The sequence below is a fragment of the Talpa europaea genome (genome assembly GCF_964194135.1).
Source record: "Talpa europaea genome assembly, chromosome: 5".
Lineage (NCBI taxonomy): Eukaryota > Metazoa > Chordata > Mammalia > Eulipotyphla > Talpidae > Talpa > Talpa europaea.
In genome coordinates, this window is record NC_140071.1 from 18,647,662 (window position 1) to 18,673,797 (window position 26,136).

General features: G+C 36.1%; 1 protein-coding gene across 4 annotated transcripts in view; it reads left to right on the top strand.

Annotated features, from left to right (window-relative positions):
- Positions 1 to 26,136, top strand: part of WDR70 (WD repeat domain 70) — a gene marked incomplete at its 5' end in the record, with an annotated part of 197,418 nt that overhangs the window by 25,976 nt on the left and 145,306 nt on the right. For all 4 annotated transcript variants that reach the window (XM_084233166.1, XM_084233167.1, XM_084233168.1 and 1 more), the window contains 2 exons: positions 5,813 to 5,872; positions 12,613 to 12,746. In XM_084233166.1, the coding sequence (XP_084089292.1) occupies positions 5,813 to 5,872; positions 12,613 to 12,746 (194 nt within the window). The remainder of the gene's footprint in view (positions 1 to 5,812; positions 5,873 to 12,612; positions 12,747 to 26,136) is intronic.

Consider the following 26,136-nt stretch of genomic DNA (forward strand, 5'->3'; position numbering starts at 1 on the left):
TCACAGCCATTTAAACTGGTTAAGTTTTAGTTACATTATTGTACAACCAATCTCTACAACTTCTTCATTTTGCAAAACAGCAATACTATGTTCATTATAATGATTTTTCATCTTTCCTGACCTTGGCAAGTACTATTCTGCTTTCCATTTCTAAGAATTTGACTTACATAGATAAGTGGAATCATACATGATTTATCTTTTAGTGACTGGTTTATTTCATTTAGCATGATACTCTCTAGGTTCATTCATGTTGTTGCTAGTGTCAGAGTTTCCTTTCTTTTGCAGACTGAATAATACCACATTGTATGTGTTTATGCCACATTCTTTTTATGCATTCACCCATTGGTGGACTCTTGACTGGACAACTTTGACTGTGGTAAAAAATACTGCTACTACATATGGGTGTACCAACATCCCTTGGAGACCCTGCTTTCATTTCTTTGGATATATGCTCAGGAATGGAATTGCTGCCACATAAGATAGTTTTATTTTTAATTTGTTTAGGGGCCACCATTCTGTTTCCCATACCATTTGTACTATTTCTTTCTGGTGATACATCATATCATGCTCCAACTTCTATACATCCCCTTATCAACACTTCTTTTCTTTTTTTTGAAAAGATTTATTTATTTATGCATATAAGAACTGGGGTACAGGCCAGAGGTGCGGGGGGATGAGAGGATTCACCAGAGACAGAGTGGGGAACAGAATAGGCAGACTGACTAAGATACACTGCTGAGGGGAGCAGCAGCAGGTGAGTCAGAAGAGGTCTGCTGTGCCATGTGGGTAGCTCCCTGCCCGGGGATTGAACTCGTGCTGCAGTGGCTGCGGAAAGCCTCATAGGTTGTGTCTTAACCACTTGCGCCACCAGGTAGGTCCCAACACTTATTTTCTTTTTCTTTTATGAAGAATAGCTATCCTAATGTGTGTGAGGTTGTATCTCATTGTGGTTTTGATTTGCATATCCCTAGTGATTAGTGATGTTGAATATCTTTTTTTGGTATTAATTCCCTTTTTTTTCTGTTATTAAGTTTTTTTTTTAAACATCGTTGTAGTCCCTTTGGTTCTCCCACCGCCATAGCACTGTGAACTATCATCCTATTCCCTTCTGTTCATTCATCCCCTGTTTCGCTCCCTACCTTTGCTGTATGCTTCAGTTCTATGGTTGGCTTGCTAGTTCTGACTTTTCCTTGACCTTTTGTTTGGTTTCTCTATCTTCTACACATAAGTGAGACCATCTGGTATTTATCTATTTCCTTCTGACTAATTTCAGCTAGCATAATCCCCTCCAGCTCCATTCATGTTGCCACAAATGGCATGAGTTTATCTTTTTTGATTGTTGAGTAATATTCCATTATATAAATATACCACAACTTTTTGATCCATTCATCTATTTTGGGGCAGCTGGGTTGTGTCCATATCTTAGCTATTGTAAATAGTGCTGCAGTAAACACAGGAGTGTGGATTTCCTTTTGAATTAGTGTTTTTTGTGTCCTTTGAATATCTTTTTATATGCTTGTTGCCAATTTTTGAATCAGGTTGTTTGTTTTATGTTGAGTTGCAGTTTTTTTTGTAAACATATATCCTGAATATTAACAACTTATTACATGTATGATTTGCAAATATTTTCCCCTGTATTGTTCATTTTCTTTTCACTGTGATGATTGTTCTTTGAGTCATAGAATATCTTGGTGATTTTTTAAAAATTTAAAATTTTATATTACATGGCTCATAGCTTAAATTTCAGATTTTTAACTCTCTGGGTTAGTTTTTATTTTTTCAATATATGTATGTGCACATAGTACATACATCTTTATCCTTTTTTCTACCCAGTAATACATTCTAGTCAGACAAAAATATCTGCATTTCATAAGTGTTAAGATTAATCGTATTCTCTCTTAGATGCCCTCTGTATTCTCTCTTCTATTTTTTCAAAGACATCTCTTTTATAATGCCATTTCTAGTCATTACCTATTTCCCTATTTCCCATTCCTCCATCAGGAATGGAGCCTTGATCCCAGTATGTCTGTCACAACATCTGAAATGTTTCAATTTGCCCATTTGTTTCCCTGTCTGTTTTGCTTTACTGGGCTGGCAGCTCCTATGCGCAGAGTCTTTGTTATAGCTCTTTTTATCTTTAATCCAACTGTGGTTTCTGGTATGTGGTATGTAAATTAAATATTCAGTAGATGTTGAATGAATGTGTTTTTACTGAATGGATGAATAAACATATTAATGGTAACCCAATCTTATTGGATCTCCAGTTACTCTAGAATAGAGTATAATTCTCGTTGTCCGTGGTACTTCACAGGTAACTATTTCCAAAATGGTTTTTGGGAGAAAATAGCATTAATTTTCAAGCTCCTGTTTGGCAATCCTCAGTCTCGCCCTCTAACTTCCAGCCATTTTGTGGCATATCTTTGTTACCGGTTAGACTTTATTTTATTTTATTTTTATTTATTCATACAAGAGCTGGGGTACAGGCCAGAGGTGCGGGGCCGGGGTGAAAGAATTCACCAGAGACAGAGTGGGGAACAGAACAGGCAGACTGACCGAAGTACACTGCTGAGGGGAGCAGTGGGAAAGATAGGACAGGTCTGCTGCGCCATGTGGGTAGCTCCCTGGCCGGCCAGGAATCAAACTTGTGCTGCTGAGGCTGCGGCAAGCTCCATAGGTTGCGTCTTAACTCCGTGAGCCACCACAGAGGCCCACGGTTAGACTTATTGTTGCTTACAGTACCATCTAGATACAACTTTTAAAACATATAACAACTCTACACCAGGAAGGTTATTTCTTATTTGCAAATATTTTGAAAAAAATGTAAGGATGTCCCTCAGATGGAATTGCACATGTAATTCCAGGTAAGCTTGCTATGGGTGTTATTGGGGGTAAGCCAGAGAGCCTGGGAAATACTCCTTTGGTTGGCATTTAAGACCAAACAAAAACAAAAACTGGTATCTCTTCCCCTCTTCCATTAAGACTGTAGCTCTTGTTATGAATTGTGGTAATAAATGACTTCATTGAAGGCTTGTAAGTTTATGATGTCCCCTGGCAAGAAAATCTTGAAAATATTTTACTGTTATAGCAAATTTCACACTAAGCCATATTTCAAAAAGTCATTAGTAAAAGTTCTGGAAAAAGAACAGTCACCATCAAGTGATATGTTACCAAAAGATGAATTGCTACTATTTTAGATGATTTAGTTGTGCCAATTATATGGACTTTTTATGAGTTATGCACTACATGATTTCCAGTAAAACTTTGATTTTAAATGTAAACAGCATTTATTTAAACATTTAATTCACTCCTAATGTAAATACTAAGTTGTTCTGTGTTTTTGTAAGTTTTTTCTTTAAATGTTAGATGTCTATATATAGGCACATTCTGCATTGCATTCAATGAAATAATTTTCATCCCTCCTTTTGGTGACAGTGTTTCTGTTTCTTGAGTGATGTAAAAGTAATTAATTATAAAATGAGACACAGACTATAATAGAGTCTTCTCTAAGTGAAACATTTGAACTGCTTCTCCTGGTTCTTGCAAGAACTTAGAATTTACTTTGCTTACAAATATTGTCAATTGCAGATTGCAGTGGTTTACATAATTATATATAGGGGTATTCCAGAATTTGAGTTTTAAATAATTTTGGAATTTGTGTTGGAATATTGGTATCTCTGAAATAGTTATGTACAGCCCTTCCCAAAACACAGGGAACCATGTTTTAATGTCTTTATCTTGAAATAAACTGCAAACTCTCCAACATTTTGTTAGGTTACTATGATGTAGTGGCCCTATTTAGTGCCGCCTTGGTTCTGAATCTCCTTCTTCATTGATCTGTGATGGTAATGGACTACAGTAATAACCTCTCAATATAAAATAGTCTAAAACAAAATTGCTTTTATTTCTCTATACTTTGCCACTTTAAATCTGCTTTCCGTGTGGGGTATTTGGTCTTCAAAGCTTTTCACTTTTTGAAAATCTTCATGTATGCCTTACTTTCACTCACCAGGCTGACCTGGGTAGCATTTGCTCTTTTTTTATAGACATAATCATTGATGGTTGCAGGTAAATAAAAATTTGCGGTCTAATATGATGTCTAAGGTAGACATTCAACAATTCATTCCAAAACCTTTTTGTGTGTCTTCCATACACTAACTTTTATGGACTAGGGATCCAGAGAACGATAAATATACACATAGTCTTTGAGAAGTGTCCATTTTGCAGTTTGGGTAGGGCGTGGTGGGGAGGTAGATCAAAAATTAGTATGCATTGTGATAAATGTTGAGATAGAGACTAAAGAGCTTGTCATGGAGTGCATAGAAGTGTCATTTAACCCCGAGTTTGAAATGTTGGGGAATGCTTCCAGGAATAGATCACATCTGAATTAAGTCTGGGAAGATGATTAGGAATTTGCCAGGTAAAGAGGAAGAGAAGCCTGAAAATAAGATGATATGAGAGGTAAGAGATAAGCCTTAGAATAAATGGTAACTGCCAATTATTGTACAGTTCTTTTGTGCTAAACTGTATTAGGAACATTAAACCACTTACCTTACAAAAACTTAAAGGACAAGAAGGTATTATTCTCAGCCTGCAAGTGAGGAAACAGAGCCACAACTTTACTGAGGTTATTATTGCAGGGCTAATGAGTGGCAGAACTAGATTTAAACCTCTGACTTTTCTGTGTTTCTTTTTTAATCTAGGGTTTTTCCTCCTAGGAAAGAACGGTTTCAAGGTGGAGGAAATAGTTAAATAATTATCCTGCTGTTGAAAGGTCACTTGTGCAGGATAAATTCTGAAAAATGTCCCCAGGGATTTATAGTGATTTATTTACTCATTCAAGAAATACTTACTGAGAGACTCTTAAGTGCCAAGAACTGTGCAAGGCATTGGGAATAAAGTGACAAATGCCAAAATGTTAGAGGTAGAAGCATGAAACAAAATAGACCTTGATGAAAACTATAGCATGAAGAAGCTTGGTTGCAAAAGAAAAGTGTTACAGCTGTTAGTGTGGGGAAAATCAGTGTGTCTATTTTTTTTTAAATATGGGAATAACAAGATAAATTCAACTGGTAATGGATTGATTCATCAAGGATTCTAAAGAACATGGGGAAGTAGGGACCGGAATCAGTTAGATTGCACACATTTAATTAATCAGGTTGCAAGATGATTCTAACATGTATTTGTAGTGGGTAATGGAGACAAAGGAGACTTGACTAGACATGAAACTTTTTGTTTAATTGATGATGAGTGACCTTTATTTCTCAATTTTTCTGTCCATACCCTTGTCTACCATAGAATTTATTGTATATTTCTGATGCCATCTGCGTTATAATATCACTTTAATAAATACTCATAGAATTGATGAAACTGTGAATGACTCATTTTCTTGTTTGTACAATTTTTGAACAGCAGGCAATATTTTTAAAAATTTAAGGGTTAAATGGTAATATGTATCTGCCATGTGTAAATTTTGTTGTCTATTTTAAATTAAGTATGTAAGTGCTTGAAGGCGGTATGCCCAAATACCAAGGAGTAGAGGATTTTAAATATTTTGTACACTGAGAGGGCCTCAAAGTTTCATACAGCCTAAAGAGTATCATTTTAGAAATTTAAGGTAATATCAATTTAAAATGATAATCTACCTGAAAGTAGAAGGTATAAGATACCCTCATACTTTACTTCCTGTTGATTGTGATCTTTGTGTTAAAATCCAATTATGCAATTTGAAAAATTACATTTCCTGTGAGTGGTATGCAGTTTCCCGCAAGTACGTTATGTTACTCATTGATGTCATGGAATTTTCTTTTTTCAGAATCCTGTCCAAAGGATCCCTGACTCTCATGAGATAACTCTAAAGCATGGCACTAAAACAGTAAGTTTAAAACAATGATTCTTTTCTCTCAATAACAAAGCTCTCATGGAAAAGTGAACTAATCAGATATATTTGCATAAGGATAATTACATAATCAACTTATATCATTAAGAAAAACAGAAGGATTACTTTTCTATTCAGTCAAAATAGCCATTGCCTTTCATTTAAAATAGGAACACTTATTATTGTTATTGTTGGCTTTAAAACCTCTTTTTCCTTTGTAGAGGAAAATTATAAGTGAAAGAAAGAAATGAAACTCAAATACAGTTTTCTTTTTTATGGTGTGGGAAAATTTCTCATTACCCTTAGCTTTATTTCTATATCAGTAAGAGGCCTGAGTTCATTTTTCAGATGAATGTGAGAGAGGAATTAAACATAAAATAGTAACTGTATTGTTCTGATTATATTAATTATATTTCTAGATTATATTTTTTTTTACTTATTTTTTTAAAGATTTATTTATTTATGCATATAAGAACTGGGGTACAGGCCAGAGGTGTGGGGGTGAGAGGATTCACCAGAGACAGAGTGGGGAACAAAACAGGCAAACTGACTGAAATACACTGCTGAGGGGAGCAGCGGGCAAGACAGGAGAGGTCTGCTGTGCCATGTGGGTAGCTCCCTGGCTGGGGATCAAACTCATGCTGCAGTGGCTGCGGGTACCTTCATAGGTTGCATCTTAACCCTTGTGCCACCAGGGAGGCCCGATTATATTTTTAAATATATATTTTTAAACATATTATCTAAAAATTAATATGTGATTTTTGAGATATAATATATCATTCATCTTATTATTGTAACCATTTAAAAGTGATAGTTCAATAAATGAAACCTGCTTATGAATAAAAGAATAAAATTAGAGCCTCCCCGGTGGCGCAGCGGTTGAGCTCTGGGTTGCGCAGCTGCCCGCAGCCTCTGCAACGCCGGTTCGATCCCCGGCTGCTCCCCGGCCACCGGAGGCGGGTCCCGCCTGGCGCGCAGACCTCTCCTGCCACCAGCAGCTCCTCTCAGCAGTGTACTTCGGTCCTTCTGCCTGCTCTGCTCCCCGCTCTGGCTCTGGTGAATTCTCTCACCCTCCCGCGCTTCTGACTGTACCCAGTGCTTGTATAAATAAATAAATCTTTAAAAAAAAAGAAAAAAGAATAAAATTATCTCATTTTTCCTTTTTAATGAAGCTTTTTCTAGATATGTGATGGAAAATACATTCCATAATGAGGGGAAAACATTAATCAATAGAAATAGCTCCAGAAATGATAGAATTAGTAACAAGGATGGTAAAACAGTGACATTCTTCTCACTGTTTTTTCCTTTTGAAAATATTGTTTGTGGGCCTCCCCTGGTGGCGCAGCAGTTGAGCACTGGGCTGAGAAGCTGCCTGCAGTCTCTGCAGCGCTGGTTCAATCCCCGGCCAACGGCGAGGGTCCCACATGGCGCGCAGACCTTTCCTGCCGCGTCCGCTGCTCCTCCACTGCTCAAGCTTCTAATTGTACTTCTGTTTTTGGGTAATCTTACCTTTGTCCTGTATCTATTTAAACTTCTTGTAAAATATATTTACACTGCTATCTGAAAAACATCAGGTATTATGGATGCTAGGCTGCATCTCACTGTTAAATCTCCTGATAAACATACGGAAATCATGCAAATTCTGCTTGAGATTAAAGAAGTGAATTGTCATGCCATTTGGATAATGGCACACTCAGCATTTATGTAATAATTGTTACAGGACAACCCCAATGTAAAATGGGTTGTCAGGACATCCTTTTCCCCCAACATAATGACAAAAATTCATGTGATATACAAAAATAAAATTTTCTGGGCAGTGAAAAAAAAAACCAAACTTCTTGTAAATATGTTCATGATTACGAAGTGACTCTTTTGTATGGTTCTCTCTTTTTTTTTTCCCAACTAGTTATTGTAAAAGTATTTACACAATCACAGAACTATAGCGAATACTAAAAGGAACCTCCATACACACATGCACACACACACACACACACACACATGTATTTCTATAATTATCTCTATAAGACCAGTCTTATTTACAATGCATTTCTGGCACTGGCCTCCTCCCCATCTAGTCACCTTGTGGGCTTATTTAAAAGCAAATTCCAGACTTCAAATAATTTCATCTGTAAATATTTCAGTAAGACTCAACAGATAGGTTAGTCTGTCTCTCCCCGTTACTTTCTTTTTCTTTGTCGTAACAGAACATCTTTATTACATCTAATTTTTTTTCGATAATTGTTAAATATAATCTAATATCCCATTATTGTTCAAATTTCTTCAGTTGTCCAATACATATTTTTGTAGGTAGATTGTTCAAGGCAGAATCCAAATGCTGTCTGATTTGCTCCACAGAATCTCCTTGTTTTGTTATGTCTTTTAATCTATATCCATTTCTCTGCCCCCTTTTTTCATTCTTGACACTGAAGAAATAAATCCATTTGATAAAGATACTTACAATGGTTAGTTGAATAGTTAAAAGTGAGTGTGATTATAGCGTCATAGCGTAGTTTGATTTTATTGCTTTTCGTGTTTACGACATGAAATAGGAAGAGTTGATCGATTCTATTATAGTCTTAAAATACTGCCTTTTCACTTTCAATCTTCTGGGTCATTTTGATAGAACGGTGTGATGAGCCTGGAAAGTTGGCTTGACTAAATCACAAAGTATTGTTTGCAATGTTTATCTGTGGGGTCTCCCTGGTGGTGCAGGGATTAAAGTCTCAGTGCTATCAAGTTATTGCCTGACACTGCAGCATGAGTTCGATCCCTGGCCAGGGAGCTAAACTGCATGGCGCAGCAGACCTCTCCTGTCTCTCCCCCTGCTCCCCTCAGCAGTGTATTTCCATCAGACTGCCTGTTCTGCTCCCCACTCTTTACCTGGTGAATCCTGTCAGCCCCCTACCCCCCAACCCCCGCACCTCTGGTCTATACCCCAGTTCTTGCATGCATAAATAAACAAAAGTAAATCTTTTTTTTTAATAGAGGCATGTTTTATTTATTTGTTTGTTTATTTTGTTTATACATGCACTGGGTACAGTCAGAAGCGTGGGAGGGTGAGAGAATTCACCAGAGCCAGAGCGGGGAGCAGAGCAGGCAGAAGGACCGAAGTACACTGCTGAGGGGAGCAGCGGGCGGCAGGAGAGGTCTGCGCGCCATGTGGGACCCTCCTCCGGTGGCCGGGGAGCAGCCGGGGATTGAACCGGCGCTGCAGAGGCTGCGGGCAGCTGCGCAACCCAGCGCTCAACCGCTGCGCCACCGGGGAGGCCCACAAAAGTGAATCTTTAAAAAAAATGTTTGTTTGTGTCAGCATTTTCTCAATATTATGACTCAAGTTAACATCAATAGCTATTGGATACTAGACTTGTATAAAAGTGCTAGTGTTTTCTGATGCTCTGGTTTTAAATTTTGTAGTAGTTAGGACATTCTCATTATTCTTAATTAAGTTTTTGATAAGAACCTATAGTCAGCTATAATTTTGCACAGTGCCAGTTATAGAAACTTGTGCAGATTGACACTATGTTTTCCCACAGATCCTAAAAGTTTATCTCATTTCTTTTGGAATAGATTCTCAATCACAAAGCCAGGAAATACACTTTAATGACCTTTCCTCTTCTCTCTAGTTGCAAGGACTGCTACAATATATTATAAATCAACCACTACCTCCAGTTTTTATTTTTTAAGTAAAGGGGAGAGGAAAAATCAACAAACACAATGCATTTTGCAACAGGCAAATTGTGTTAGCGTTTGGATTAGAATTTCTATTTGAACTGAAGCACTAAGGAAACTTCTATTGCACCTTATTCCCTGTAATGCAATTGCTTGCTGGTAATGACAAGCTGCACAGTAAAAATAGAGAAACACAGAGAAGCAGATTAACCACAGTATTAGCATTTATCACATACTCTCTTTCTGAAATACAATTCAGTGACATATTTCAGGAAAATTTTCACAAGTACTGATAAAAGGGTGGTAGTTTTATTACAATATTACAATTAACCTGGCAAGTGTAAGGAACTTTTTAGATAAAATGTTTTATCATTTTTTTTAAATATTATTTTCTAGCCCTTAACCAGGTCTTATTTTTTCTTTTCTTTTTTTAAAATTTATTTATGCATACAAGAACTGGGGTTCAGGCCACAGGTGTGTGTGGGGAAGAGGATTCACCAGAGGCAGAGTGGGTAACAGAACAGGCGGAATGACTGAAGTACACTGCTGAGGGGAGCAGTGGGTGAGTCAGGTGACGCCTGCTGCGCCATGTGGGTTGCTTCCTGGCGGGCCAGGGGTCAAACACATGCTGCAGTGGCTGTGGATAACTTCATAGGTTATGTCTTAACCCCTTGAGCCACCAGGGAGGCCCTTATTTTGTCTTTTAAATAAGAAGAAAACAAGGAATGTTTTTGGTCACCTACACATGGTTTCCTTTATATTCTGCAAGATGACCCAATCTTTAAATGGGATCATAGTCTTGTTCTTTTAAACATTGTAGTACCCAAGAATGTTTGTCAGTGGAGGAATTTCTTCCCAAGGAGTGCATTTCCAACTTTTTTTTTTTATATTCGGTATTCTTTGATTCTATATTCTATCTCTTCTTCCATTAATATAGTGACATAATGGTCATTTACTTTTCTGCTCAATGAAAGAATTCACACTTTAGGCAGAGCAAACATTTTTTAGGAGAAGGGTTGCTTCTTCCCAAGTTTCCCTTTGAATACATTCTTCCCAGCTATCATCAAATCAGTGACCCCCCCATAAAGTCGGAAATTATCTCTAAACAAGCCTTTTCTCTTCCCCAGGAGAACACAATGAGGATGATTGCAACTAGTTACTGCCACTTCTATTATGACTCCAGACCCACCCTCTACCCCAGTGGAGTTTACACTCTTGAGGGAGGACAAGTATAGAACACAAGCCACAAATAAATTTGGAATTTCAAATTGCTTCATAGGTAGATGAACATTGGTGGGGGTAGCCTGATGAGAAGAGACATCTCTAATTCTTTAATTGTAACAGGAGGGAAGAAGTATCAAGTAGGCATGGGTGCAAGTAAGCTTGTAGTGAGGTGGTAGCAGAAGCCACTTCTTAGACTTTTAAAGTTACTGTTTATTTTTGTTTGTTTTATGTTTTGAGACATTGTTCAGTCATAAAAAATGGCTTCTCATTTGTGTGCTTTTCTTAACACATTTAGAGTATCTCATTTAATGGTAAGTTATTAATCATATTTATATATCATGCTTTATATATTCTGAAATAAGTGTAGGTAGTCATTGAAATGAGTATTTTATCAGTAAACTATTATATTTAATTACATTTCAAGTCTGTTACAACTTATTTACAGTCACTTCCCTTATTTAATAAAACTTTGATCCTTTTACTGTCTCTCTCTCCCTCTCTCACACACACACACACACACACACATTTTTAATCACATTAAAAATTTCAAATGCAGGGCCTCCCCTGGTGGTGCAGCGGTTGAGCGCTGGGTTGCAAAGCTGCCTGCAGCCTCTGCAGCACCAGTTTGATCCCTGGCCACCAGTGAGGGTCCCACATGGCGCAACAGACCTCTCCGTCTGTGCCCACTGCTCCCCTCAGCAGTGGATTTCGTCAGTCTGCCTGTTCTGTTCCCTGCTCTGGCTCTGGTAAATTCTCTCACCCTCCTGCGCTTCTGACTGTACCCCTATGCTTGTATAAATAAATAAATCTTTAAAAAAAAAAATTCCAAATGCAGATCTTTCCTTCTGTGAGGGCAGTAGATCCATGGACTTCCTGCTCTGACACAATGTTAAATGTAGCCCAAAATCAGTGAGTTTCACATGGATTGTTCACATGTGAATTGGACAGGGAAAGCAAATACTTTGTGTAACCAATATAAGTGATTATAATGTGCTAGTCACTTATAAGTTCATTTTAAAAAATGGCTAAGTAAGATAGCTATCCTGAGTCATTTAGCCGTATGCACAAAATAATTTCCACTCTGCCCTACTTTGTTAAATAGGTTTCTTTTTTCTTTTTCTTTTTTTAAATAGAGGCATTTTTTTAAATTTATTTATTTTGTTTGTTTGTTTTGTTTATACATGCACTGGGTACAGTCAGAAGCGTGGGAGGGTGAGAGAATTCACCAGAGCCAGAGCGGGGAGCAGAGCAGGCAGAAGGACCGAAGTACACTGCTGAGGGGAGCAGCGGGTGGCAGGAGAGGTCTGCGCGCCATGTGGGACCCTCCTCCGGTGGCCGGGGAGCAGCTGGGGATCGAACCGGCGCCGCAGAGGCCGTGGGCAGCTTCGCAACCCAGCGCTCAACCGCTGCGCCACCGGGGAGGCCCTAAATAGGTTTCTTAAAGTTCCCATTGCAGTTAATGCATTTTGGTAATTTTATTTGTTGTCTTCATTTACTGTTAAACTATCTTAAAAGTTTTCGTCAAAATTATTTATTGGAAAAATGGAATTATTTGCATGTTTTCTACTTAATACTAGAGGCAACTTGGTTGATCATATGGTCCAGTGATAATCATTTGAGTACATGGTGAGTTGGGGCAAAGTTGGCAATTAGATTAAATTAAAATTTTCCCCTTTATTTCAGAGGAAATAATACCCATAAGAACATAGTCAAATAATGCAGAAGGTACTATCTATTTGTACTTTTTAGAAGTTACAATAGTTGATAATCTAAATAGAAAGGAAATGGGGTTATAGTAATAGACATGAGTAATTTTTCTCCAATTCATTTTTTTTTAAAATTAGGTTTCTGCTCTGGGTCTGGACCCCTCAGGTGCCCGATTGGTAACTGGAGGATATGATTATGATGTTAAATTTTGGGATTTTGCTGGAATGGATGCTTCTTTTAAGGCATTTCGATCCCTTCAGCCTTGTGAATGGTATGTATTGTGTAACTTAATACAATATCTTCATATTGGAAGACTGAGTGCGGCTGTCTCTTGAAATGCATTTATAATGATTTGTACCAAAATGTAATAAGTTCCTATGCCTGTGTTCTGCCTTCATTATTCAAATGAAAGTAAAATGTACCTTAACTACCTTGTCTAGTTTATTTTAAAACACTCCAGTAAATATTGAATAATGGTAAGCATTTGCCTATCACATATGTTAAGCAAATATCCAGGTGTTACTCAGTGCTGCAGTAAGCAGGTAGAGTCTGCTGATAATTACAAAGGGCTTTATATGTTGCTAGTTACAAGCCACCCTCTTATTTTAACATTTGACCATATTTGATCTTTTAACATATTGGGTATAAAATATGAATTTTTATTGGTAAAATTAGTGTGTTGATAATTTGCATAGCACATGTTAGAAATAGGCTCCCCTGGATGCAATTTAAAGATATTCAAGATATGTGGATTAGCTGAAATTATTTATTTATTTATTTATTTATTTTAAAAAAATATTTGTTTATTTATTTATACAAGCACTGGGCACAGTCAGAAGCGTGGGAGGGTGAGAGAATTCACCAGAGCCAGAGCAGGGAACAGAACAGGCAGACTGACGAAGTACACTGCTGAGGGGAGCAGCGGGTGCTGCAGGAGAGGTCTGTCGCAACACATGGGACCCTTGCTGGCAGCCGGGAATCAAACCGGCGCTGCAGAGGCTGTGGGCAGCTTCGCAGCCCAACACTCAACCACTGTGCCACCAGGGGAGGCCCTAGCTGAAATTATTTAGACTCAATTTTCTCCTTTTGCAGAAACCGGGTATAAGAACTTTGCTTTTATTTATCAGTTTATTTTTTGGTTAAAAAATACCCCAAAATGTCTTTATTTGATTCTTCACAAGGCTCAACAAGAGACTTAATTAAAACAATGGAAATAAAACAAAAATGACACCAAACCTTAGGATACAGAGTCTTGCGCAGAAACCAAGAAAAAGAGAGACCATTTAACAAACAAACAAAAAAATAGAGACAATGAATGCAAAAGTAGAGGCTGGACAGTCCAGGTCAGGGTTCTTGGCGCAAGACTTGCTTTGAGAAGATTTCTTGTATGCACTTCTTAAAGGCTGTGAGGTTTTTCCAGAGCTTGGCAGCTTATGTGTTCAGAGGGTTCTCCATGTTGGCTCTCTTAGCATGCTCTGAGGGAGAGCAGGATCGTCCTAATGTCATACAGGGTGATTCACTTGTTCCTTAGTATATCAGGGAGATATTACCCTTGATGTCCACTTTGAGGTGGTAGTAGGATTTGGGGAGCTTCACTGTGGACATGTTTTAAGAGTAGTCACTGGGGAACTCCAGGGAGAACTTATACTTCACCTCATCACATACTGGTACCAGGTGCTCCATGGATAATTCAGCCCATTTGAAAAGGTTGTCTGGTACAGGGAAGGCAGAAACTCTTTTCTTGCCAGATCTCAGGAGGGTCATCAGCTCCTGCGATAGCCTCTTGTCCACTGGTCCCCAAGCAGTGCCCTCACTGGGTTTGGCTTCTTGATAGGTAGTGTCCACACTGGTGGGTCATGGTTTTAGAAGACCATCCACGTGACACTTGCAGAGGATGAGAAACTGGAGCATGTGACTGGCTTTGCTTTTATCCTGAACTCTTAGAGATTTTTTTTGCTAAACCTAATATCCATGTGTGAACTCTGGATTCTGTCAACAATGTGCAGAAAGTTTCTATTCTTGGACTGTGGGTTTTTGCTTCCAGTGAACCTTTTAGCAAAGTGCTGGTTGGAACATCCAAAAAACTAGAGAGCTGGGATTTTTCTTAAGTGCGGAAGAACAGTTCATGTGAATCGTTTTTGCTTACTTGAAAATAAATGCTTAGATAGTAAATGTTTGTATGTGGATAAGAATTGGATCTGAGACCTTAAATTTCTCTGGCAGCTTTCTCTAGAGTAATGCAGGTCCCTTTACTACAAATCATACTGATTTGTAAATTTTGAAGTCATAACTCTTTAGTTATCTTAAGTAAAGTTTTCAGAATTTGGTAAATGAACATGGCAGATCTTCGATCAATTGGACAGGAAAAAGCTTTTAAAAAACTCAATGTCTCCAATGATGACTGTATTTAAAATAGCATTCATGATTTAAAATAGTAATATATTACTATTAGAATGACGACATTTTGAAAATGTACTTAAAATATGTGGCACTACTCCTTTCCCCACATGACTGTCTCTCGATTCGTGTAGAAATTATTCTCTCCTACCTTTGCAACTATAATCTGACTGTTCAGGACTATTCAGTGCTCTCTTAATGATCATCTTTGAGTAGAATACATATCTCATGAGTCTCTAGCCAGTGCTCTGGTACTGAACTGTGGCATTAACTCTATTCTCTCAATTGAAAATGCAAAAAATCAAAGAATAAGCACAGAGTATTTTTCATACATAATTAAATTGTTGCAACCTATATATAATAGTGAGCTAGTCAAGGATAGATGGGAAGAAACAGAATTCTTGACAATCCATATAAAATTAATATAAACTCTAATACTGCAAACATTATGTGCATGTTGTTATTTTAAGTCATGAGAACTATTTAACTTTGCCATCATTTGCTCCTGATCTCCAAATAATGTCTGTACATTTTATGATATTGGTTTTTTTGGACTCAATGTGTATTTTATATCTATTTATGTATCTATCTATAAATCACATTTTCTGTGGAAAATTTTAAACAAAGAAAAAAGTAGAGGGGTTAGATAATAGCCATCTGCTATTTACCTAAATTTAACAGTTATAAACATTTTCTCTGTTTGCTTCATCTCATTTTCGTAATTTTTGAAGAATTCAGAAGACAAATAACTTTCACTTTGGAATACCTCAGTATATATTTTTGTAACATACAGATATTTTCTGATATATGCACGCAGCGAGTACCTCTCAGCCCTTAAAAAGATGAAATATTGCCACCCATATGTGACAACATGATTGTATCTTGGAGGTATTATTCTAAGTAAAGTAAGTCAGAAGGAAAAAGATAAATATCATATTATTTCACTCATTTGTGGAATATAAAGGGAAAAAAAGCAGTGAACACACAAAACCAAAAAGAAACCCCTCGACTCTTGACAGCAGAGTAGTGGTTGCCAGAGGGGATGGAGTGGGAGAGGATGAGTAGAGGGATTGACTGACTGTTGATGGAGAGTGACTGGCTGTTTGGTGGTGATCATGGTGTGACACACACAGTTGTGGAGGTGAGAAAATGTACTCCTGGACCCTCTACAGTGTGGTAAACTAAAGTTAACAGGGTAATAACAAGAAAAAATATACAGTTAGTTGGATTTATGTTTGATGAAATAAAGTAAAATTTAGTAAAAAAAGAATATAGGCATTTCCAGTAAATGTAGTTCCATTATTACTTGAAACAAAATTCTTTTTTTTTTTTTAAAGATTTATTTATTTATTTATACAAGCACTGGGTACAGCCAGAAGCGCGGGAGGGTGAGAGAATTCACCAGAGCCAGCGTGGGGAGCAGAGCAGGCAGAAGGACCGAAGTACACTGCTGAGGGGAGCAGCGGGCGGCAGGAGAGGTCTACGCGCCATGTGGGACCCTCGCCCGGCAGCTGGGGATCGAACCAGTGCTGCAGAGGCTGCGGACAGCTTCGCAACCCAGCGCTCAACCGCTGCACCACCGGGGAGGCCCTTGAAACAAAATTCTTTATGATCCCTTAATATTTCTAATGATTCCAAATGATTCCTTATTTAAATTTACCCATTTACCTTCAGAATGTGTCTTAATGTTAAGACTTGGATCCAATCAAGTATATACGTCGTGTTTATTTTGCACCTTTTACTTATCTATTAACGTAGGACAGCGTCATCTCCTTACCATTTTCTTTCCCATTTTCATGTCCTTTTTCTTAACCTTTCTTACCATTTTCATGACCTCTATATAATTCTTTCTCCCTAATTTTCTAATTGCTTCCTTATGGTATTAATCTTTATTTCCATTGTTTCCTGTAAATGATCGAAGTTTTATCATAATTCATAATTGTATCATATCAAGTGACACATATTACCTAGTTGTTGCCATGATTACTAAGTAGCAATTAAATTTACTCCCTGGATTAACATGAGGAGAGCCAATTCCTCCATTGTAAATTAATGATATATACTCGTGATAGGCAAGAACTTTGCATAGGCAAGAACTTTGCAGGGAGGTGCTTTGGTACTATGTAATATCCACATTCTCCTCATCCCTTCATTTAAGTTTAGTATCCATTGATTACTCACAGCTGAATCAGTTCTCTTTGAGGAATGCTTATTGGCAAGTTTTAATTCTATTATTGCATTTACTTTTATTTTCTGCCATTCTTCTAAAAAACAAACTTTCCCCCATTAACCAGTGTGGGTTTTTTTTTTTTTTTTTGGTAACTTTGAAATACAGTTCCTACTGGGGGAGAGTAGGATAAATGTTTAGTTACTTTCCTTTAATTTTCCATTTTCAGCTTACGGGTTGTGATAAATGAGTTGTTGCTGTTATTTATGGTGATAGTTTTGCTGTTTTACTTTTCTTTTTTGAGTATTAGTATTTGCGATTTTAAAATTTTCATGTGTTTCAGTGAATTGCAGTCATTATTCTTTTTGATGTTTAAATTGTCTCATATTTGACCAGTGGGAGTCCCTGACTGCTATGCAGAATTGACATGACCTCATTAGTCTTTAAAAACTTACTTGTTTTCTGACACAACATTCCTTTCTAAGTCCAGGAATCAGGATTTCTCCATGGAGACCTTTTTTAAAAAAAAATTATGTAGTGGGAATAGTATTTAGAGTTCAAATCCAGATACTACACATGCTCATTGCTATTGGGGTATCAGTGCTTCTTAATCTTTTCAGTGGAATGAGGACAAAAGTATAGATATATATGTGTGTATGTTTAAATGACAAGAGCATACTGATTCTTCCAATTCAAAATTTTTCTAAACTCTAAATTTTAGAATATATTATTTTTAATTTACAGAAAAGCTGCAAAGATAGTACAGAGTTCAGGAGTACTTCTAACTCAGTTGACCTCGTTGTTAAAGTTTTACATGACCATGGTACAATTATAACAATTAAACTAATGTTGGTGCATTATTATGAACTGAACTATGAACTTTACTTAGATATCACTGGAGTTTTCAATAATATCCCTTCTGAGATACCACATTACATTTAATCTTCATGTCTGTTTAGTTTTCTCTGCTTTATGATAATATCTCAGTCTTGTTTTTATGAACTTGATAGTTTTGAAAGGGTACTGGTCAGTTATTTTGCACAATGCCTCTTGAATTGTGGTTTGTTTTTGTTTTTGTTTTTGTTTTGTTTTTGTTTTTATGTTTTTCTTCATGGTGAAACTGGTGCTCTGTGCTTTGGGGACAGATATCATAGAGGTGAAGTGCCCTATTTAGTGCATGTCAGGGGTACATACTGTCATGTAACTCCAAAGTAGTTACTTTTTGTTCCGTTTCTATATGCTGTTCTCTGGAAGCAAGTCTGTAAAGGATTTCTCTCTGGAGTGAGTGGAAAGATTAAGCTGCACTTCCTGGAGGCGATAGTATTTACATGAAATACTTGGAGTTCTTCTGTAATAAGGAAAAACTGTCTCTTCTCACCCATTTACCTATCTGATCATTTATATCTACCAGTATCATCTACTATTCATTTTATACTGTGGGTATAATATTTTGCTATTCATTTTGTTGCTCCGATTGTTAATTTCTTTGACGTGCCTTTTTTTTTTCTCCCCAAAGTGTTTTCTTTCTTTTTGGCACTGTAGGATGTGTAGGATGCTCCAGGTTCTTTTTGTGTTTTCCCTGCCCTAGTCTTAAAATTAGTCATATTTCCTAGAAGAACAATGCTGTGAGCAAACAGATCCACGTTCTCTGTGTATATTTTTCCTATGGTATCACTGCTTCTGTCCCTTGTTTCTGTATTTGTTTGCATCGATATTAAGCTAAACGTGAGTTTATGCTGGTGTCTCTGACTCCAGGCCAGTGAGTGTTGGTTCATTCTAGTTTTTCCTCGTCTTCCTTCTTGGGAAACTTCACCTTCTAATAGTGAGGAACCTGGCTCTACCACCCATCCATTTACATATATGTGGAATTCCAGTATGCATGTAAAACAGTTTCAGAATTGTTCTCATTTAAATTTAACTTTGCAGAATGTTTACTTAAAGTCTTTGTTTTTTATACTCAAATTCAAAGATAGAACATATTTTTTCAGAAAAGACTTGCTGATCATTTACCAAAGGTTGGCAAGACTTTTTTTTTTGTAAAGATAGTAAGCATTTAAGTCTTACAGACCACAAATGATCTAAAAATGTGCGTGCATGTGTGAGTCTGTTATAGATTATTAAAATAAATTTATATTACATTTTAAAGAGAAAAAAGTATAATGCAAGTATTTACAATTTTTGAATTCACATTAATTTTACTTTGTTAGTTCATTATTCCATTTTTGACTCTAACATCCAAAGTATAAATGATCAATCCTTGTTTTTTGCCAGTCACAAATTTGGTAAATGTGCAATAAGTTCTAATTGCATTAGTACCTGTTGATATGGCAGTCAAATATTGGTATGCTATTTGAAGCCTGTCTCATTGATCTGTTAAACAACCTATTAGGTTAAGTTGTTCAACCATATGAGAATTCATACAGATCTATTACTCAAGAAAATTCTTTTTTTTTTTTTTAAAGATTTATTTATTTATCCATACAAGACTGGGGTATAGGCGGACGTGCGGGAGGGTGAGAAGATTCACCAGAGACAGAGCAGGGAACAGAACAGGCAGACTGAAGAAATACACTGCTGAGGGGAGCAGCAGGCGAGACAGGAGAGGTCTGCCACGCCATGTGGGACCCTCGCCGGCTGGCCGGGATCTTGCTGCAGAGACTGCGGACAGCTTCACAGTGCTGCACTCAACCACCTGTGCCACCAGGGGAGGCCCTACTCAGGAAAATTCTTCCATAACTTTTTTTGTTACTTGTATACATTATTCCTGTACTGTCTGCCAAGAAAATTTGAGGGATCTTGTCTTGAAAATATAAAAAGCACAGTATTGCTGTTTTCAGACCATCTCCTCACCTCTAACAGCAGATGTCAGAATTTGGTTGATATCCAGCAGCATCATGGTTAGTGGGTGTCAAAGGGGCATTCATACACAACGGCCCCCAAAGCTCTTAGGAAGGGAGGCAGAAGTCCTAGTCTAGGAGTGAGACTGAGGTAGGGCTCTCGATTTCAGGCATCTGTGATGAATTTTTCTCAAAAGGAATCTTTGGTGCAATAATATTCTTGCTTTTGTTATTGTTCCAGTTTTACTTTCAAAAAGACTCATTAAAGTTGCTATTTTTCTTGGATTATCAGTATAAAATAATATTAAAAAATGCTTTCCTTTGTTGTTGTTACACTTCTTTTTGATGCATCTACCACTTTGGGCACTTTTTAATCTGTTAATTGCATGTGAACTTAGGCCCTGCATCAGTATTAGATTTGTGGATCTCTACTAAAAATCATCTTCTGTCTCATTTAATGTAAAACAAGTACAGCATTTTCTCTAGTCCAGTCTGCCAGTCACCTGTAATTTTTTTGTTTCTTCACAGATTTTCAATAATTTTATGTTGTAGATTCAAGAGACAGTATCCTTTGGATCTTTGAGCATCTTCATTTTAATCTCTTTTCTTGCTGTGTGTATTCTGAGATTTTTCCATACAGTTATCAACAAATATTTGTACCTATTAAAGAGCAGTATATACTTATGTTCCATAAATGTGCCAGATGGTATTATTACATAATTCCCTCCCTCCCCTCCCCACTTCATATCATTGCTTTGAGCTTTTTTACTATCTTATTATTGTGTTCTTCCTAAGTGCTACGTAACATATCAGGTATAACTTACCATATAATTTAGTGGTTTTGAAATTTAATAAACATCAGAAGCATCTGAAGGGCTTGGTAAAATGTTAAAAGTTTAGATTTCATAACTTTTTAGATTTTGGGTAACCTGAGAACTTGCATTTCTGACAACTTGTTATACATGGTTTGAGGACAGATTTTGACAACCATTGCACTGATTAGCTATTCTTTCATTGATATACTTTAGGGTTATGTAGTAGCCACTTTTTCATTACTACAAATAAATGATGAAGTGATTATCTTTATACATCTGTGGGTCTGTGTGTAAGTTGAGTAAGAACAGAAAGCAAGAAGTGAAATGCCTTTTGTGCACATATGAAGTTTTTGAAAGTATGTTGCCAGTGCTAGACTTTGGAAGAATGGTAGGGTTGTTCATTGATCAGGAGGTACATATGTTATTTTTTGTAGTGATTTTTTAACTGAAAAGCTAGCAGCAAAGTTTGTACTTCATGCAATTACTCACTTAATATACCGTAGTAACTGAAATTTGAACCATGTTGTTGGGGCCTGGTATTATTTATCTAAACCATGGTAACTGAAATTCATGCATATCACAACCATGCAAAGCAAGGATTGTCTGTATCTGACATGAAAAAATAAAAAGAAATTCAATGGGACATGCAGACTGAGACAGATTCTTTATTGTGAAAAATGAATTATATCCCACTTCCCTGATCTTCTGTGCCAACAGATCATGATTAGTTTGGAGACTTATTAGTTGAGTGCTTTGCTTTAATTTTGGGATAATTTAGTCAACCAAGTGTTGTTTGGTTAGATGCAGCACAACTTCATGCACAAAAGCATTCATTTAAATGATTGTGTCTTAATTATGTTCACTTTTGAGAAAATTGTTTATGGTTTTTATTATCACATGATATGGTTTTCAATTTTGTTAATGTTTTCTGTCATATGATCAACCTTTTCAAGTAGATGAATTCTACTTTTTTGTCAGGTGTTTCTTGCTTTAAAATTTTTATTCTTATTTAACTAATAGAAGTTAAAGTAAATTTTCATTTCAGAAATCGAAGAGCTTTAATTGATGACAAGGTTTTTTGGGTCATGCTTCAGAGACTGTTAACTAAAGCCATTTTGTACATACGGAATGACTTAACTGTATGAATGACATTTAGTATGAAGTCAGGACCCCTCATACTTTAGTAACTTCTTTTCTTTTTCTTTAGTAACTTCTAAGACATTGCACATTGTAGTTTTCTTGGATTGGAGTTTATGGGCATATTCTTAGGGGCTCACAAATTCAAATTCTTTTCATTCATCTAATTTTTTTTTCATTTTGATAACATTTGCCCATTCCCAATGTCTGCAATTGTTTACCCATGTTTCAAAACACTTGGATTCAAGTACTTTTACTTTCTGTTGCTGTGGCTTCCTGAGAAAAGGAGCAGAGACATGCTTCAGGCATAAATGCTATTTTGATGCCAAGAGAAAGCTTGTTTTGTCATAAATTGCATATCAACAAAGTTTTTACAGAACTTGATATAAAAGAAACAGTTGGTGGGAAAATTGAATTACCACTAGAACACAGTAAAAGAGACATGTGCTGTCACAGCAACAAGTAACTTGTTCATCTGATGGCAGATTGGAGGATTGTGATAGAGTGATATAATTAAGTTTTTCTATAATAAAAAAATTGTTTCAATTTTTAGGCACTGTTTCAGCAAACCACATTTAAGAAATTAATTGGAATCTTAGTGGCTCTTTTACTATTACTTTTTCAAAATTACCTTTTTAAGGTGTAATTTACACCATAAAACACACTCATTTCAAGATACAATTCTGTGATTTTTCACTAAATTCACAGTTTTTGTGCAACCATCACCACAATTTAATTTTCATCATCCTAAAAACAAACCTTACTCCCATTTGCAGTAGTTTTTCATTTCCACCTCCAGTCTTAGGCAGCCACTGATCTACATTCTGTCTCCAGAGATTTGCTTTTTCTGAACATTTAAGATATATGGAATCAAACATACATTAATATACATTAATATATATGGACATACATACAGACATACATACATATGTGGTCTCTTGTGTGTAGCTTCTGTCACTTAGCATAAAGTTTTAGAGGTTCATACATGGTGTAGTATACACTAGTAGTTTCCTTTTTATGTTCACATTTCATACTTACGACATATTTTGTTTGTCCATTCACCAGTTGATGGACATTTGAGTTGGTTCCACTTTTGAATAATCATGAATAATGCTGCTATGAGCACATGCGTATGCCAGTCTTTTGATGGACATATTTTTCCATCTCTCTTACTGAGATACTTAAAAGATTTCTAGCTCAATCATATGATAAATTTTATGTTTAACATATTAATAACCTGACAAACTTTTCCAAACTGACTGTACCATTTTGCATTCTTATCAACAATATATAAAGCTTCAGTTTCTCTACAATGTCACTAGTGTTTGTTATTGTCTTTGATCATAGTCGGTTGCGTGGATGTGGAGTGGTTAGTATTTACTTTCAAATTCATTTTGAACTTCTAGTTTTATGAGTGTAAGTATAAAGAGCCTTATTACATACTCAGTTAAATAATATTATAGTAAAAATTGTCCTCACAAAGTGATCTCTAAACATTTTCCTGTTAAAAGGAAGGTGCTACTACTCAAATTTGTAAGATGCTGACATAAGGCATCAAGAAAAAGTTCAGTTGTAGAGTAATCTTAAAAAACATTGAATTGAAAAAAAACACAGTATAGAATAGAATATAGCTTCAAGAAAGCTTGGAAAAGCAATATATGCCACTTGTTTATAGATGCATAAAAGTGTCCCTGAAAAGGTACACAAGAAACCAATTTGTTTATAGTGAAAAGGGAGACCAAGATGGGGTAAAATGTGTTAATTTGCCCTTTTATATCTGTAGAGTTTTTGTCTCCAGGTGTATAAATTACTTATTTAATATAGAGATACATGTTTTTCTTTTGCTAAAGAATAAAGATATGTTCTATTACCTAATAGTAGCATTAATAATGTATCTCATTATCATTGTTAATATTAATTGAGCCTGGCTGGACTGAGTTCTCTATCAGCTAATTCTCATGATTGCTCGGTGTCATAGGCTTTATTTATTTATTTATTTATTTATTTATTTACTTTTTTTTTTTAAACATTTATTTACACAAGCACTGGGTATAGTCAGAAGCGTGGGAGGGTGAGAGAATTCACCAGAGCCAGAGAAGGGAGCAGAGCAGGCAGAAGGACCGAAGTACACTGCTGAGGTCTGCATGCCATGTGGGACCCTCCTCCGGTGGCCGGGGGAGCAGCTGGGGATTGAACCGGCGCTGCAGAGTCTGCGGACAGCTTCACAATCCAGTGCTCAACCGCTGCGCCACCGGGGAAGCCTCGGCGTCATAGGTTTTAGAGATGTGGGAATGGAGTCTTACAATGATTAATTAATTAGCCAGGTCATACAGTAAATAATAGAAGAGGGATTTGAATGTAGACATTTTACCTCTGGAGCTTGTATCAGTAATCACTATATAGGGACAGAAGAGATTGAAACCATTTACAATAAGTGCCATCAGAAACAGTCAAGGGTGTGTGTGTTTGCTTTAAACTCTTTTATTTGTAAGCCTTTCTTATCTTAGCACTTTATTCACTGCCTATGCCAGATAACTGAAGTAACACTGTAAGCTTTTAGTGAAATGTTTTTTCACTAGATTGCACCTGATATTTATGCAGTATAACAGTTCATGTAACGTAATCACAACTATTTCCTTTTCTTTTCCCATAATGGTGTCTTTTTTTAAAGGAAGCTTTAATGTATTTTAAAATACTGTTTTCTATCCTCATGTATTTTCTGCTTATGTTACTCTAAACCATGTTTTCTTCGAATTTTTATTAGAAAGATTGCCACAATTTTTGGATTGAGCTGTTTATTTTCTTTTTGTTGAGTTGTATGAGCTTTTGTAGATCTTTGCTATCAGTTCCTTGTCAAATGAATGGTGTGCAAAAATTTTCTCCCATTCATTAGGGCATCTATTCATTTTGGTTACAGTCTCTTCTGCTGTGCAGAAGCTTCTTAGTTTGATGTAGTCCCAGTTGTGTATAATCTCCTTTGTTTTCCTGCTGCTGAGGATGAATCCACAAAGAGATCTCTGAAGCTTATGTCATGGAGTGTTTCCATATGAATTTCAGTACTATTCATATATTAAATGAACAAGTAACAGTTTTCCAAAAAGTTCCATTTTTGTGATATAAGCATACATACTTGTGTTTTTCAGTTACTAGAGAAAATTTTGGAGGGTGCAGCTTAAGAAAGGAAGTGTATTATGTAGGGAAAGGAGAACCTTCCATTTTTTACTTTTATATGACATGGCAAAACTGCATGAATTGCTTTCATAATTAAAAAATTTTATATTTTTCAAAAAGCAAAGGTGTTATAAATAAAATTTAACAAGAAATTATGAACTCAAAAAAGGTTGAAATACATATTGAAAGCACTGTGTTATATTCCATAATGCATAGAGATTGGAAGCAATAGGTTATTTTTTTTTTCACAATATGTAGTTTCTAAATCAATAAAGGTCAATAACAAAGAACGATAAAAATCAATAATAAGGATTAATAAAGAAAGTTTCTCTAGTCCACAGAGAATGTGAGAATGTATTGTTTAGGTATTTAGGTCACTTACTTTCTGAATTTACCATATTTTCACATGAACTTTAACTCTGGATCATATAAAGTCACAAATCTTATCGTATTTTGAAACAAAAAAATACATTTTAATAAAAGAGAGGGTTATAATAAAATTATATATGGTCTGGATAGAAATTTTCTCTCAGTTTAGTTTTGTTTGATATATTTTGTAAACTTACTACTAGCTTGCTAACGTTTAGTACATTTAAGCTGGTAGGTGATATATTCTTAACTAATTCTGTATTAGAAGTCTGTTCTTAAATTTAAAAGCTAAAATATTGAAGTAGCTGAAGTTACTTTTACCATGAAATAAATGAATATTTTCTGATATTCTTATACAGAATCTTTTAATCATTCTTCCTCGTGCTTTTTTGCCCAGTTCCTAGCACTAGATAATATATATTGCATAGCTGGAAGGAACAGACACTTTAATTAAATACTACAGGAAGATAGCATGCAAATCTGAGTGTCTTTTCTGTAATTGTTATTAACGTTCATTTCCAAGTACATCATATTTGACATAGGACTTGAGTGGTTTTTTTTGAGTGGGTGCTGAAAAGGATCAAGAACACTTATTTCTCTTGAGTATTTTGATTAGTAATAATGAGAACAAGTACTGACTTACACTAACAACTTGTAATGTCTTTCAAATATTTAATGTATTCGTTACAGTTGCATACCAAGCTTTTAAAACCTTTCAAATAACCCTAAAGAGAGCATGGAAAAAAATAGTAGTAATAATAGAAATTA